Raw genomic sequence first — 18224 nt, 5'->3', positions numbered from 1 at the left:
ACTTACTCATTTTCTATGAAGGAAAAAACCGCTGAGAGAAGTGTAAAATGCAGAGGTGCGTGTGCGTGAGGTTTCTGAGATCTCAGCAATACTGAAGGAGACACTACAATCAGGTCCTGTCATGGAGATTACAAAAAATAGAGATAAATGTAATGAAAAATAGTTTCTTAAAAAAAATTAGTAAATAAAAATAATTTTAATCCACTAATGTAAAAAAAAAAATGGTATTGCTGCATCTTTATAAAAGCAGAATCTATGAAAATATAAAATTAATTACCAATTTCTTTCATGACTGATCGTTAAAAGGCTAGTTGCAGCAACTGAAACTAACAAAACCCCAGTGCATGCCGGGAGATGTAGTCCCAAGCCAAGATGTCTGCCCTACTAATAGGCGGGGCAAGCCTGGGGAACGCCCCCGGATCGCTACGGATTTGTTTGCTGCTATGGGTGACGTCACCACGTGTCCCCGCCCTCTCTCCTCATTCCTGGGGGCGCTGCAGCAGCTGTGGTCACGTGACACAGATCAGGGGGCGACCAAGGGCTGAGCGGCCCCCAGCGGAGGAGCGGATGTAGTGGCCGCCGGCGCACTGCCCCCTACTGGAGAGGTGAGAGCTCTGCCCCTAATGCTCTACTGCATGTCCAAATAGGGGGGTCTGCAAATACACACGGGGTACAGTATAGGGGGGATATACGGCCCTATATACGGTGTAATGTACAGGATATACGGCCCTATATACAGTGTAATGTGCGGGATATACGGCCCTATATACAGTGTAATGTGCGGGATATACGGCCCTATATACGGTGTAATGTACAGGATATACGGCCCTATATACAGTGTAATGTGCGGGATATACGGCCCTATATACAGTGTAATGTACGGGATATACGGCCCTATATACAGTGTAATGTACGGGATATACGGCCCTATATACAGTGTAATGTACGGGATATACGGCCCTATATACAGTGTAATGTACGGGATATACGGCCCTATATACAGTGTAATGTACGGGATATACGGCTCTATATACAGTGTAATGTACAGGATATACGGCCCTATATACAGTGTAATGTGCGGGATATACGGCCCTATATACAGTGTAATGTGCGGGATATACGGCCCTATATACAGTGTAATGTGCGGGATATACGGCTCTATATACAGTGTAATGTGCGGGATATACGGCCCTATATACAGTGTAATGTGCGGGATATACGGCCCTATATACAGTGTAATGTGCGGGATATACGGCTCTATATACAGTGTAATGTACGGGATATACGGCTCTATATACAGTGTAATGTACGGGATATACGGCCCTATATACAGTGTAATGTACGGGATATACGGCTCTATATACAGTGTAATGTACGGGATATACGGCCCTATATACAGTGTAATGTACGGATATACGGCTCTATATACGGTGTAATGTGTGGGATATACGGCCCTATATACGGTGTAATGTACGGATATACGGCTCTATATACAGTGTAATGTACGGGATATACGGCCCTATATACAGTGTAATGTACGGGATATACGGCCCTATATACAGTGTAATGTACGGGATATACGGCCCTATATACAGTGTAATGTGCGGGATATACGGCCCTATATACGGTGTAATGTGTGGGATATACGGCCCTATATACGGTGTAATGTACGGATATACGGCTCTATATACAGTGTAATGTACGGGATATACGGCCCTATATACAGTGTAATGTGCGGGATATACGGCTCTATATACAGTGTAATGTACGGATATACGGCCCTATATACAGTGTAATGTGCGGGATATACGGCTCTATATACAGTGTAATGTACGGATATACGGCCCTATATACAGTGTAATGTGCGGGATATACGGCTCTATATACAGTGTAATGTACGGATATACGGCCCTATATACAGTGTAATGTGCGGGATATACGGCTCTATATACAGTGTAATGTGTGGGATATACGGCCCTATATACGGTGTAATGTACGGATATACGGCTCTATATACAGTGTAATGTACGGATATACGGCCCTATATACGGTGTAATGTACGGATATACGGCCCTATATACAGTGTAATGTGCGGGATATACGGCCCTATATACAGTGTAATGTGTGGGATATACGGCCCTATATACGGTGTAATGTACGGATATACGGCTCTATATACAGTGTAATGTGCGGGATATACGGCCCTATATACAGTGTAATGTGCGGGATATACGGCCCTATATACAGTGTAATGTACGGGATATAAGGCCCTATATACAGTGTAATGTGCGGGATATACGGCCCTATATACAGTGTAATGTGCGGGATATACGGCCCTATATACAGTGTAATGTGCGGGATATACGGCCCTATATACAGTGTAATGTACGGGATATACGGCCCTATATACAGTGTAATGTGCGGGATATACGACCCTATATACAGTGTAATGTGCGGGATATACGGCCCTATATACAGTGTAATGTACGGATATACGGCCCTATATACGGTGTAATGTGTGGGATATACGGCCCTATATACGGTGTAATGTACGGATATACGGCTCTATATACAGTGTAATGTACGGATATACGGCCCTATATACAGTGTAATGTGCGGGATATACGGCCCTATATATGGTGTAATGTGCGGGATATACGACCCTATATACAGTGTAATGTGCGGGATATACGGCCCTATATACAGTGTAATGTACGGATATACGGCCCTATATACAGTGTAATGTGCGGGATATACGGCCCTATATACGGTGTAATGTGTGGGATATACGGCCCTATATACGGTGTAATGTACGGATATACGGCTCTATATACAGTGTAATGTACGGATATACGGCCCTATATACAGTGTAATGTGCGGGATATACGGCCCTATATACGGTGTAATGTGTGGGATATACGGCCCTATATACGGTGTAATGTACGGATATACGGCTCTATATACAGTGTAATGTACGGGATATACGGCCCTATATACAGTGTAATGTACGGGATATACGGCCCTATATACAGTGTAATGTACGGGATATACGGCCCTATATACAGTGTAATGTGCGGGATATACGGCCCTATATACGGTGTAATGTGCGGGATATACGGCCCTATATACAGTGTAATGTGCGGGATATACGGCCCTATATACAGTGTAATGTGCGGGATATACGGCCCTATATACAGTGTAATGTACGGATATACGGCCCTATATACAGTGTAATGTGCGGGATATACGGCTCTATATACAGTGTAATGTACGGATATACGGCCCTATATACAGTGTAATGTGCGGGATATACGGCCCTATATACGGTGTAATGTGTGGGATATACGGCTCTATATACGGTGTAATGTGCGGGATATACGGCTCTATATACAGTGTAATGTACGGATATACGGCCCTATATACAGTGTAATGTGCGGGATATACGGCTCTATATACAGTGTAATGTACGGATATACGGCCCTATATACAGTGTAATGTGCGGGATATACGGCTCTATATACAGTGTAATGTGTGGGATATACGGCCCTATATACGGTGTAATGTACGGATATACGGCTCTATATACAGTGTAATGTACGGATATACGGCCCTATATACAGTGTAATGTGCGGGATATACGGCTCTATATACAGTGTAATGTGTGGGATATACGGCCCTATATACGGTGTAATGTACGGATATACGGCCCTATATACAGTGTAATGTGCGGGATATACGGCCCTATATACAGTGTAATGTACGGATATACGGCTCTATATACAGTGTAATGTACGGATATACGGCCCTATATACAGTGTAATGTGCGGGATATACGGCCCTATATACAGTGTAATGTGTGGGATATACGGCCCTATATACGGTGTAATGTACGGATATACGGCTCTATATACAGTGTAATGTACGGATATACGGCCCTATATACGGTGTAATGTACGGATATACGGCCCTATATACAGTGTAATGTGCGGGATATACGGCTCTATATACAGTGTAATGTGCGGGATATACGGCCCTATATACGGTGTAATGTGCGGGATATACGGCTCTATATACAGTGTAATGTGCGGGATATACGGCCCTATATACGGTGTAATGTGCGGGATATACGGCTCTATATACAGTGTAATGTACGGATATACGGCCCTATATACAGTGTGATGTGCGGGATATACGGCCCTATATACAGTGTAATGTACGGATATACGGCCCTATATACGGTGTAATGTGCGGGATATACGGCCCTATATACAGTGTAATGTGCGGGATATACGGCCCTATATACAGTGTAATGTGCGGGATATACGGCCCTATATACAGTGTAATGTGCGGGATATACGGCCCTATATACAGTGTAATGTGTGGGATATACGGCTCTATATACAGTGTAATGTGCGGGATATACGGCCCTATATACATACGGTGTAATGTACGGATATACGGCTCTATATACAGTGTAATGTGCGGGATATACGGCCCTATATACAGTGTAATGTACGGATATACGGCCCTATATACGGTGTAATGTGCGGGATATACGGCCCTATATACAGTGTAATGTGCGGGATATACGGCCCTATATACAGTGTAATGTGCGGGATATACGGCCCTATATACGGTGTAATGTGCGGGATATACGGCCCTATATACAGTGTAATGTGCGGGATATACGGCCCTATATACAGTGTAATGTGCGGGATATACGGCCCTATATACAGTGTAATGTACGGATATACGGCCCTATATACAGTGTAATGTGCGGGATATACGGCTCTATATACAGTGTAATGTACGGATATACGGCCCTATATACAGTGTAATGTGCGGGATATACGGCCCTATATACGGTGTAATGTGTGGGATATACGGCCCTATATACGGTGTAATGTACGGATATACGGCTCTATATACGGTGTAATGTGCGGGATATACGGCTCTATATACAGTGTAATGTACGGATATACGGCCCTATATACAGTGTAATGTGCGGGATATACGGCTCTATATACAGTGTAATGTACGGATATACGGCCCTATATACAGTGTAATGTGCGGGATATACGGCTCTATATACAGTGTAATGTGTGGGATATACGGCCCTATATACGGTGTAATGTACGGATATACGGCTCTATATACAGTGTAATGTACGGATATACGGCCCTATATACAGTGTAATGTGCGGGATATACGGCTCTATATACAGTGTAATGTGTGGGATATACGGCCCTATATACGGTGTAATGTACGGATATACGGCCCTATATACAGTGTAATGTGCGGGATATACGGCCCTATATACAGTGTAATGTACGGATATACGGCTCTATATACAGTGTAATGTACGGATATACGGCCCTATATACAGTGTAATGTGCGGGATATACGGCCCTATATACAGTGTAATGTGTGGGATATACGGCCCTATATACGGTGTAATGTACGGATATACGGCTCTATATACAGTGTAATGTACGGATATACGGCCCTATATACGGTGTAATGTACGGATATACGGCCCTATATACAGTGTAATGTGCGGGATATACGGCTCTATATACAGTGTAATGTGCGGGATATACGGCCCTATATACGGTGTAATGTGCGGGATATACGGCTCTATATACAGTGTAATGTGCGGGATATACGGCCCTATATACGGTGTAATGTGCGGGATATACGGCTCTATATACAGTGTAATGTACGGATATACGGCCCTATATACAGTGTGATGTGCGGGATATACGGCCCTATATACAGTGTAATGTACGGATATACGGCCCTATATACGGTGTAATGTGCGGGATATACGGCCCTATATACAGTGTAATGTGCGGGATATACGGCCCTATATACAGTGTAATGTGCGGGATATACGGCCCTATATACAGTGTAATGTGCGGGATATACGGCCCTATATACAGTGTAATGTGTGGGATATACGGCTCTATATACAGTGTAATGTGCGGGATATACGGCCCTATATACATACGGTGTAATGTACGGATATACGGCCCTATATACAGTGTGATGTGCGGGATATACGGCCCTATACACAGTATATACAATGACATGTTCTGTGCTCCCCCCGTCTCCGGCAGGTCGGTGTTTGTAGCACGTGCCGGACCCCCACGTACCGCCGGACCCTCCCCGTCTTCTTCTATCCGGCAGCCATGGAGACCAATCTACAGAAGAGGAAGGAGAGCCGCAAGGCGCTGCGCATCAAAGTCATCAGCATGGGCAACGCCGAGGTGGGCAAGGTAAGAGGAGGCAGCGGTGCACGGTGCCATTCATGCCGTGTCAGGCTCCAGGGATGGCTGGGCTTTGTAGTGCTCAGGATTACATGGGGGCATGAATAGTACGTTGCCCCCCCGGAGCTCTGTGCTCTGTAAAGTGTAGAGTGGATTACTACTATACTCTGCAGACTGGAATATCTGAAGCTTTCTACACACGTTGGTCAGTCCCACAGATTCCTATGCAGAGCGCAGCGGTCGAGTTTTTCATTGGCTGCTGCGCACTGCATAGGCAGCAACTGGAATCACGCGTCTCCTAGAGTGATAGTGGATTCTGTCATCCCTGTCGCTGCCTGTGCAAAGCAGACCAGACAATGACAAACTCTGCTGCTGCGCTCTGCATAGGCATCCATTAGGATGAGAAAGGTTGCACTGAGCTTTCTCACACCCACACACAGAGGACTGACGGGACGCGCTGAGGGCGGATCCTTCTCAAATTTACTAAACCATGTGCTGTAAAAAAACAAACACCCGATGTCCTATAATAAACCTGACATTTCCCTTACTTGTCTACGGTTACAGGTATTAGTAACCCGAGAGGTCGGGTCATAAAATAGTCACCGAGACCAACACAAATGTCACAACTGATTCCTCCATCCTTAACATTTTATTTACAAAAATGTGATGTTGGAAAAAAGCAGAAAATAATGAGAGGGTGAAAAGGCAGCGAAGTACCAGTGTTATAAGGGGAGCCCTAGACTCGGGGGAGCCTTAGACTCGGGGGAGCTTTAGACTCATGGGGAGCCTTAGACTCGGGGGAGCCCTAGACTCATGGGGAGCCTTAGACTCGGGGGAGCTTTAGACTCATGGGGAGCCTTAGACTCAGGGGGAGCACTAAACGGGGGAGCATTAGACTCGGGGGAGCCCTAGACTCGGGGGAGCCTTAGACTCGGGGGAGCCTTAGACTCGGGGGAGCCTTAGACTCAGGGGGAGCACTAAACGGGGGAGCATTAGACTCGGGGGAGCCCTAGACTCGGGGGAGCCTTAGACTCGGGGGAGCCTTAGACTCGGGGGAGCCTTAGACTCGGGGGAGCCTTAGACTCAGGGGGAGCACTAAACGGGGGAGCATTAGACTCGGGGGAGCCCTAGACTCGGGGGAGCCTTAGACTCGGGGGAGCCTTAGACTCGGGGGAGCCTTAGACTCAGGGGGAGCACTAAACGGGGGAGCATTAGACTCGGGGGAGCCCTAGACTGGAGGGAGCATTAGACTCGGGGGAGCCCTAGACTGGAGGGAGCCTTAGACTCATGGGGAACATTAGACTCGGGGGAGCCTTAGACTCATGGGGAACATTAGACTCGGGGGAGCCTTAGACTCGGAGGAGCCTTAGACTCATGGGGAACATTAGACTCGGGGGAGCCTTAGACTCGGAGGAGCCTTAGACTCATGGGGAACATTAGACTCATGGGGAGCATTAGACTCATGGGGAGCATTAGACTCATGGGGAGCATTAGACTCGGGGGAGCCTTAGACTCGTGGGAGCCTTAGACTCATGGGGAGCATTAGACTCATGGGGAGCATTAGACTCATGGGGAGCATTAGACTCGGGGGAGCCTTAGACTCGTGGGAGCCTTAGACTCATGGGGAGCATTAGACTCATGGGGAGCATTAGACTCATGGGGAGCATTAGACTCGGGGGAGCCTTAGACTCATGGGGAGCATTAGACTCGGGGGAGCCTTAGACTCGGGGGAGCCTTAGACTCATGGGGAGCCTTAGACTCATGGGGAGCCTTAGACTCGGGGGAGCATTAGACTCGGGGGAGCATTAGACTCGGGGGAGCCCTAGACTCGGGGGAGCCTTAGACTCATGGGGAACATTAGACTCGGGGGAGCCTTAGACTCGGAGGAGCCTTAGACTCATGGGGAACATTAGACTCGGGGGAGCCTTAGACTCGGAGGAGCCTTAGACTCATGGGGAACATTAGACTCATGGGGAGCATTAGACTCATGGGGAGCATTAGACTCGGGGGAGCATTAGACTCGGGGGAGCCTTAGACTCATGGGGAGCATTAGACTCATGGGGAGCATTAGACTCATGGGGAGCCTTAGACTCATGGGGAGCCTTAGACTCATGGGGAGCATTAGACTCGGGGGAGCCTTAGACTCGGAGGAGCCTTAGACTCAGGGGGGACTAACAAAAGTTAAGTCCAGATTTTTGCTTGTGAGATACCACAACCCTCCACGACCTCCATCAGTCTGAAAACGAGTGTATGTGTCCGTCACTGTTACGTGGGGCCCTGTTGTTTGGGCACCTCTGGCTGGCAGTGCCCTGGAGCCCACCTTATACTCCTCATTACACAGTACATTGGGGGTCTTCGGCACATCTGCAATGTTCTTCTGAGTAGTGGGGCGCTGATCTCTGGGACCCTTCTAAATATATGGGGGAAATGAAAGTCTCCGGACCCCTGTGTGGCGCTCCAGAAAGGACAGCGCAGATCGCCACTCGCTGCGCGGTCAGTCTGTCCCCTGCTGCATGGGGGGCAACTACTTGATCACGGATCCCCCCACCCAGCATGTTGGTGGAAAATGCTTCTATTATTAGATAGAAATAAATTTAAAAAACGCAGAGAACTTTCTGCTGCCACCCCACCCGCATCACTGAATTGTGGGGGTCCCGGTAGACGTGTGCTGCCCCCTCCTGTGCATATAATCTGCCAATGCAGTGTAAGGAATGGCTGATGGGAAGTCCAGTATCTCCTCTGCCCCACGATCATTATCGTATGTCACATTTCTCCACTACTGAGAACCTGTGGAGACAGTTATGTCCATATCAGACTGACATCACCCACTGCAGTCATAAATGTAGATGTACTGGCCCTTTAAATTGTAAGTGACTGAGGTGTATGTTCATCATGCTGCAGAGTCCGAGACAGCGGCTCCCAGACACCTGCCGTAATAATCTACACAGCACACGTATCCCACCCACAGCTAATGGGACCCCGATTCATATACACAACCTGCGTAATAGGACTGCGCTGCCTGTATAATAGGGGAGAGCGGAGTAATATGGCCGCTGTGTATGGGAAGGAAGGAGAACTGGGGAGGATCACACGGCCTGGACCCCGAACACAAGAGTATGTGTATAATCACTGTGTACATACATTACATACTGATCCTGAGTTACATCCTGTATTATACTCCAGAGCTGCACTCACTATCCTGCTGGTGCAGTCACTGTGTACATACATTACATTACTGATCCTTAGTTACATCCTGTATTATACTCCAGAGCTGCAATCACTATTCTGCTGGTGCAGTCACTGTGTACATACATTACATTCCTGATCCTGAGTTACATCCTGTATTATACTCCAGAGCTGCACTCACTATTCTGCTGGTGCAGTCACTGTGTACATACATTACATTACTGATCCTGAGTTACATCCTGTATTATACTCCAGAGCTGCACTCACTATTCTGCTGGTGCAGTCACTGTGTACATACATTACATTACTGATCCTGAGTTACATCCTGTATTATACTCCAGAGCTGCACTCACTATTCTGCTGGTGCAGTCACTGTGTACATACATTACATTACTGATCCTGAGTTACATCCTGTATTATACTCCAGAGCTGCACTCACTATTCTGCTGGTGCAGTCACTGTGTACATACATTACATTACTGATCCTGAGTTACATCCTGTATTATACCCCAGAGCTGCACTCACTATTCTGCTGGTGCAGTCACTGTGTACATACATTACTGATCCTGAGTTACATCCTGTATTATACCCCAGAGCTGCACTCACTATTCTGCTGCAGTCACTGTGTACATACATTACATTACTGATCCTGAGTTACCTCCTGTATTATACCCCAGGGCTGCACTCACTATTCTGCTGGTGCAGTCACTGTGTACATACATTACATTACTGATCCTGAGTTACCTCCTGTATTATACCCCAGAGCTGCACTCACTATTCTGCTGGTGCAGTCACTGTACATACATTACATTACTGATCCTGAGTTACATCCTGTATTATACTCCAGAGCTGCACTCACTATTCTACTGGTGCAGTCACTGTGTACATACATTACATTACTGATCCTGAGTTACATCCTGTATTATACTCCAGAGCTGCACTCACTATTCTGCTGGTGCAGTCACTGTGTACATACATTACATTACAGATCCTGAGTTATATCCTGTATTATACTCCAGAGCTGCACTCACTATTCTGCTGGTGCAGTCACTGTGTACATACATTACATTACTGATCCTGAGTTACATTCTGTATTATACTCCAGAGCTGCACTCACTATTCTGCTGGTGCAGTCACTGTGTACATACATTACATTACTGATCCTGAGTTACATCCTGTATTATACCCCAGAGCTGCACTCACTATTCTGCTGGTGCAGTCACTGTGTACATACATTACTGATCCTGAGTTACATCCTGTATTATACCCCAGAGCTGCACTCACTAGTCTGCTGGTGCAGTCACTGTGTACATACATTACATTACTGATCCTGAGTTACATCCTGTATTATACTCCAGAGCTGCACTCACTATTCTGCTGGTGCAGTCACTGTGTACATACATTACATTACTGATCCTGAGTTACCTCCTGTATTATACCCCAGAGCTGCACTCACTATTCTGCTGGTGCAGTCACTGTGTACATACATTACATTACTGATCCTGAGTTACATCCTGTATTATACTCCAGAGCTGCACTCACTATTCTGCTGGTGCAGTCACTGTGTACATACATTACATTACTGATCCTGAGTTACATCCTGTATTATACTCCAGAGCTGCACTCACTATTCTGCTGGTGCAGTCACTGTGTACATACATTACATTACTGATCCTGAGTTACCTCCTGTATTATACCCCAGAGCTGCACTCACTATTCTGCTGGTGCAGTCACTGTGTACATACATTACATTACTGATCCTGAGTTACATCCTGTATTATACCCCAGAGCTGCACTCACTATTCTGCTGGTGCAGTCACTGTGTACATACATTACATTACTGATCCTGAGTTACATCCTGTATTATACTCCAGAGCTGCACTCACTATTCTGCTGGTGCAGTCACTGTGTACATACATTACATTACTGATCCTGAGTTACATCCTGTATTATACTCCAGAGCTGCACTCACTATTCTGCTGGTGCAGTCACTGTGTACATACATTACATTACTGATGCTGAGTTACATTCTGTATTATACTCCAGAGCTGCACTCACTATTCTGCTGGTGCAGTCACTGTGTACATACATTACATTACTGATCCTGAGTTACATCCTGTATTATACTCCAGAGCTGCACTCACTATTCTGCTGGTGCAGTCACTGTGTACATACATTACATGACTGATCCTGAGTTACATCCTGTATTATATCCCAGAGCTGCACTCACTATTCTGCTGGTGCAGTCACTGTGTACATACATTACTGATCCTGAGTTACCTCCTGCATTATACTCCAGAGCTGCACTCACTATTCTGCTGGTGCAGTCACTGTGTACATACATTACATTACTGATCCTGAGTTACATCCTGTATTATATCCCAGAGCTGCACTCACTATTCTGCTGGTGCAGTCACTGTGTACATACATTACATTACTGATCCTGAGTTACCTCCTGCATTATACTCCAGAGCTGCACTCACTATTCTGCTGGTGCAGTCACTGTGTACATACATTACATTACTGATCCTGAGTTACATTCTGTATTATACTCCAGAGCTGCACTCACTATTCTGCTGGTGCAGTCACTGTGTACATACATTACATTACTGATCCTGAGTTACATCCTGTATTATACTCCAGAGCTGCACTCACTATTCTGCTGGTGCAGTCACTGTGTACATACATTACATTACTGATCCTGAGTTACATCCTGTGTTATACCCCAGAGCTGCACTCACTATTCTGCTGGTCACTGTGTACATACATTACTTTCTTTTGTGTCTTCGCTATAGAGCTGCATTATAAAACGTTACTGTGAGAAGAGATTCGTCCCCAAGTATCAGACGACCATCGGGATTGATTATGGCGTCACTAAGTGAGTACCGAGCCTTTGTGACTTGTCAGCAGTGTCTGGTTTTACTGGAAACATTTCTTGGCATTGTGAATGTGTCGGCACCACACGGGCCCCTGCGGCCCTGTTCTGTTGTAGGGGCCCCACTTCTGGGATGATCACTAGTATTTTTCCTGTGTGATGCTGCCACCTGCTGGTGAAATTACATATGTCTCCTTCAGTCCTTCATACTGGACAGTCCTGTATCTCCGGGGCTGATGACATCAGAGCCCATAATATGGAGAGATTTTATATAATTTCATTAACACTTTCCTACTCGAGGCACAAGCGTCCGGTCAGAGCAGCGGCCCTCCTGTGTAGTGATTGACAGGACCCTCTCCCCACAATGACCTGCAGAAGAACTGACCCCACGACCCCTGAATCTGATCGCTCTCACTTTTATTCTTCAGAGTCCAAATCCGAGAGCGAGAAATCAAGGTGAACATATTCGACATGGCCGGCCACCCGTTCTTCTATGAGGTGAGGTACATGGGTGTGGGACCACTAAATTATTATTGTTTTAACCCCCCTCCAATGCAATAATTTATTACAAATAAGGTACCGGTAGAGAGAACTACTCCTCCCACAATAATCAAGACCTTACTCAGGTCCATCCATGCACAAATATAAAAGATCTGGCTGCAGGTCGGTGAAAAAGAATTCAAAATCGCTACATTTTCTGTGTATAGTTCCAGAACTACCTGTCTCCATGGCAACAGACTGCAAACAATCCCTCTGTAGTCGGAGCTGCAGTTTTGCTTGATTACAATTTTCAATTGCACATTAAGCAAAATGAGCAGCAGGAAACTGGTCCAGTGGCCACAGTGGTGGTCTGTGGCCCCCAGATCAGAGCCCTACGGACCTCTTTCTGCTTGCCAGCTGGGGGTGCTAGTAGTTAGGAGGAGGTCTGCAAGGCTCCATTGCAGCAACCACAGACTACAGAAGCGGCCGCTGGACCAAGGTCCTACAAATCTTTTGTCTCAATCCAATGTGACTGCAGGATCTGACTACACAAAGTCTGTTCGTAGTCTGTTACCATGGAGACACACTAGTAACGCAGGAGCTGTGTACACAAAACGGTCTGACGTTTTTACTAAAGACTATTTGCAGAGTTGCTTCATTTTTCCTGTGTTGCCTCTTTATGTGACTAGATTCGCTACTGATTCTGAAAGATATTATACGGATTCCTTGGCTGATCTACTTGTTGATGGTTTCCAGAGCTAATGTTCATCTATGATGGATCTTCACTTTACTAGTTCACACTTATGCAGTTTCCTGCTGCAGAACCTCTTTTTGGAGAAGGAAGAGAGATCCTGATGAATCAGTCACAGCTCATGGAAATCTGCAGCAGCTTTGGCCACAATAGATCCGGGCTTTGCCACAGCTGCTGCAGAATCTCTTGTGGAGAAAGAGCAGCCAGAGTGGAGGATTATCAGTTGTCCCCCTCATAGGTCCGGAACGAGTTCTACAAGGACACGCAGGGGGTGATCCTGGTGTACGACGTCTGCCTGAAGGAGTCCTTCGACAGTCTGGACGCCTGGCTGTCGGAGATGAAGCAGGAGCTGGGCCCGCAGGGCAACATCGAGAACATCGTCTTCGCAGTCTGCGCCAACAAGGTGAGTGCAGCATGTCTGTGGTTCTAGCCCTGTGTACACAGCGCCTCCCTGTGGTCTCTATATGTCATTTCACAGATCGACTGCACTAAGCACCGGTGCGTGGATGAGAGCGAGGGGCGACTCTGGGCCGAGAGCAGGGGGTTCCTATACTTCGAAACTTCTGCCCAGAGCGGAGAAGGCATCAACGAGATGTTCCAGGTAACTTGTATGAGCAGCAGAGTGTAGCAGAGCCGAGTGTGTCCTGTGGCACATCCAGCTGTGCTGCATCCGTGTGCAATCTCTCATGTCCGTGTCTTCTCTTCTAAGGCTTTCTACTCGGCCATCGTGGACTTATGTGACAACGGCGGCAAGAAACCCGTGTCCTCCATTAATATCGGCTTCACCAAAGAGCAGGCGGATACTATTCGCCGGATTCGTAACAGCAAGGACAGCTGGGACATGTTAGGGGTGAAGCCTGGTGCCACCAGGTAAGCGGCGGGAGACACTTACTCTTCTGTATAGTTCCATATACATTATACCTCCAGCAGTTTGCCGTTTTGACTGTCCTAGACCCCCATGGGGTTTAGCTATTAATCCCCTCATACCCTAGACCACCAGGGGCTTAACCAATACATACTGTATTTCACCACTGATTTTAACATTTTCACTGCCCTAAATCCCCAGGGATTTACCAATAACCCTTTAGCTGCCTTATTGCACCAGGGATTTACCATTAACACTTTCACTGACAAAAAAAAATCATGCTAGTCCAGTTTTTTTTTTTTTCTGATTGTCCTGTCATGAACTTGAACATTTCCCATTCTGAGACCTTTAGAGTCTGAGCTTTAGCTCTTGGACTGTTTTGTACTTTCTCCGAGCGTTGCATCTTCCGAGCTTGGGGTGAATTTGCTGGGAAGGTTGTCAGCTATATAAAATGTTTTCCACATGTGAATAATCTTTATCACTATAGAATGATGGTGTTTGCCGTAGCCCCTTTATATAATACCGTCACTATTATTCTGCATTTCCTCTTGTAGGGAAGAAGTAAATAAAGCCTATCGGAAGCTCGCGGTGCTCCTCCACCCGGACAAATGCGTTGCTCCAGGAAGTGAAGACGCCTTTAAGGCGGTGGTGAACGCCCGGACAGCCTTATTAAAGAACATAAAATAGAGATCACCGTGAGAGTCCTATCCCCTGACACATCCAGCACTAAAAGATTGTACCGGGGGCTGCTGTGACGCCCCCTTGTGGACAATACACCGCCATATTTATGATAAAGTATCGGCTGCATGCAGACACAGTGTGGACGTTTCCACAATGGCATCTATGCACAGGCGGAGTGTGGGTCGCTCCTCGGGGGCGGTCCTAGCCGTATAAGCACAAGCAGGTTTCGTATCTCCGGTTTCCCTTCCGTTATTTCCCTTTTTGTTTTAGTTGTCATGTTGGAAGATACGGAGTCAGGTGTGCAATCGGTGCAGTCAGGATGAAGGTTACTTATTATGTTCTTTCCCCTATAGGGCACCATATTATTTTTCAAGAATGGACACCTATAGATTTTGTATCGTATATGGCGCTGGGGTTATTTAGAAGCATCTTTAAGATTGAAAGGCGTCCTAAAAAATGCAAAGGAAAACATACACGGCATATAGAAGAAAATATAAAGTGCCACCACAAGTACTGCTTCGGTATTATTGAAATTCTGTTAAGGGTTCGCTCACATCTGCGTATATAAAGTAGCAGAGATTCTGTCAGCTTTCCCTCAGCTGGCTAAGAAAAATATGAGGGACCCCACGCCATTTTTGTGGGGGGACACCCCTTATTAATAACCAGTTAAAGCTACACTGATAGCTGTGAGCTGATACTAATAGCCTGGGAAGATCCATGTTTATAGTCTGGGAAGGGAGTAATAAATATCAGCCCCCAGCTGTCGGCTTTCCCTCAGCTGGTTGAGAAAAATATGAGGGGCCCCATTCCGTTTTTTTTTTCTTGTTTTATTCCATCTATGTATCTATTCTATTCTGACGATTAACGGTTGTGAATTTACTGTACTCGGCTGATGAAATATCGGGTGATGCGTAAAAATAGCACGGCATGCGCATGGTGTGGAGGAAAAACTCGCAGATGAGCACTGCCTTATTGACTAACATTGCATTCCAGCTCTGAAGCCAGCAGAATTGTGAGTTCAGCTCCGGATTATAATATTGGATTATAGAGTAATTATTTTGAGTTCTGCAGCAAATGGCGTATGTAAATTAATTTATCAAGGCACTTCCCACTCTAATATGTTAATGAGAATTCCTCCGTATGGCAATCATGGACGTGGCTCCCAGAGGATGTTTTATTATATATATGTATATTAGAGGCTATATTGTGATATTTAACGCTCTCTGCACTTTACTTTACTTTTCCCAGCAGTCACTTCCTTTTTTTTTATCCCCGTGAGTGCTGGATATTGGCTTTGTATTATTACATTTGTATATCTTGTGTTGTGTTTTTACCTTCCATAAATTATTTGGGTTTTACATTTTGGACGTGGCACGTCTTTCATCGAGTTCATCCTGACGCACTTTTACCATTGGTGGTACACAAACTGCTGACACTCGGGGGTCTCTGGGGTTCACAGACTTAAACCGACGAGCACAAAGGTGACAAGGTTTCGAAAAGGTGGATAGAAGAAGATTGGAGAAGGAGGATTTGGAGCGATGAGCTGAAAGTCAATAGACGGCTCTGATGGTGCAAATGTGTCTGGAAAAAATATAGGAAAAAAAGGACTAACACCGAGAAACTGAAGGAAATGTCAGGTTCGGTGGAGGAAGCCTGATGATATGAGGATGTTTTACAGCTAAGGGCGTTGGATACATGACCAGAATCGATGGTGGTCGCAATGCCGAGCTGCAGACGTGGTCAAAATTGTTGGTACCTCTCGTTTAATGACTGAAAGACCCACAATGGTCACAAAAATACCTTGAGGCCATGTGCACACGTTCAGTATTTTTCGCGTTTTTTCGCTATAAAAACGTGATAAAAACGCTTACATATGCCTCCTATTATTTTCAGGGTATTCCGCATTTCTTGTGCAAATGTTGCATTTTTTTCCGCAAAAAAATCGCATCACAAAAAAAAAAGCAACATGTTCATTAAATTTGCAGAATTGTGGGGTTCCGCACACCTAGGAATGCATTGATCTGCTTACTTCCCGCACGGGGCTGTGCCCACCATGCGGGAAGTAAGCAGATTATGTGCGGTTGGTACCCAGGGTGGAGGAGAGGAGACTCTCCTCCACGGACTGGGCACCATATAATTGGTCAAAAAAAAGAATTAAAATAAAAAATAGTGATATACTCACCTTCGATGGCCCCCGGAGTGTTCCCGCCTCTCCGCTGCATGCTGCCGCTTCCGTTTCTATAGATGGTGTGTGTGAATGACCTGCGATGACGTCGCGGTCTTGTGATTGGTCGCGTGAGCGCTCATGTGACCGCGACGTCATGGAAGGTCCTGCACACACCATCTATAGGAACGGACGCCGCTGAGGAGATCGGCTGTCTGCAGGTGAGTATAACCATTTTTTTTTTATTATTTTTAAACATTCTATCTTTTACTATAGATGCTGCATAGGCTGCATCTATAGTAAAAAGTTGGTCACACTTGTCAAACACTATGTTTGACAAGTGTGACCAACCTGTCAGATTCAGGGTATGTGCACACGTCAGGATTTCTTGCAGAAATTTCCTGAAGAAAACCGGAAATTTTCTGCAAGAAATCCGCATTTTTTTTTTTTTAGCATTTTGCAAGCGAAAATAGCTTGCAGAATTCTAAAGTTTTCCAAGCGATCTGTAGCATCGCTTGGAATACTTTAGCATTCTGCAAGCTAATTTCGCTTGCAAAATGCTAAAAAAAAAAAACGCAAAAAAAAAAAATGCGGATTTCTTGCAGAAAATTTCCGGTTTTCTTCAGGAAATTTCTGCAAGAAATCCTGACGTGTGCACATACCCTGAATCTGACAAAAGTAATAATAAATAAAAAAAACTATGAAAATAAACAAATGAAAGACATTGCTTTTCTTACCATGCTTCCACAGAATAAAAAAAAAAAATAGTAACATAGTTAGCAAGGCCGAAAAGAAGCCATCTGTCCATCCAGTTCAGCCTATATTCCGCCAGAATAAATCCCCAGGTCTACGTCCTTCTAAAGATCCTAATCACTGTAAGATACAATATTGTTACGCTCCAGGAAGACATCCAGGCCTCTCTTGAACCCCTCGACTGAGGTCGCCATCACCAC

At 45.7% G+C, this 18224-nt stretch overlaps 1 protein-coding gene across 1 annotated transcript; it reads left to right on the top strand.

Annotated features, from left to right (window-relative positions):
- Positions 1 to 466: 466 nt before the first annotated feature.
- On the top strand, positions 467 to 16471 carry DNAJC27 (DnaJ heat shock protein family (Hsp40) member C27). Its single transcript, XM_077291765.1, has 8 exons — positions 467 to 605; positions 6120 to 6278; positions 12251 to 12333; positions 12759 to 12828; positions 13800 to 13964; positions 14040 to 14162; positions 14271 to 14431; positions 14981 to 16471. The coding sequence occupies exons 2-8, from the start codon at positions 6192 to 6194 to the stop codon at positions 15111 to 15113; spliced, it is 822 nt and encodes a 273-aa protein (XP_077147880.1). The 5' UTR covers positions 467 to 605; positions 6120 to 6191; the 3' UTR covers positions 15114 to 16471.
- The last annotated feature ends 1753 nt before the right edge of the window (positions 16472 to 18224 follow it).

The sequence above is a fragment of the Ranitomeya variabilis genome, chromosome 2, assembly GCF_051348905.1.
Source record: "Ranitomeya variabilis isolate aRanVar5 chromosome 2, aRanVar5.hap1, whole genome shotgun sequence".
NCBI lineage: Eukaryota > Metazoa > Chordata > Amphibia > Anura > Dendrobatidae > Ranitomeya > Ranitomeya variabilis.
The sequence above is the reverse complement of the archived record's forward strand: the minus strand, read 5'-3'. Positions and strand labels throughout refer to the sequence as shown.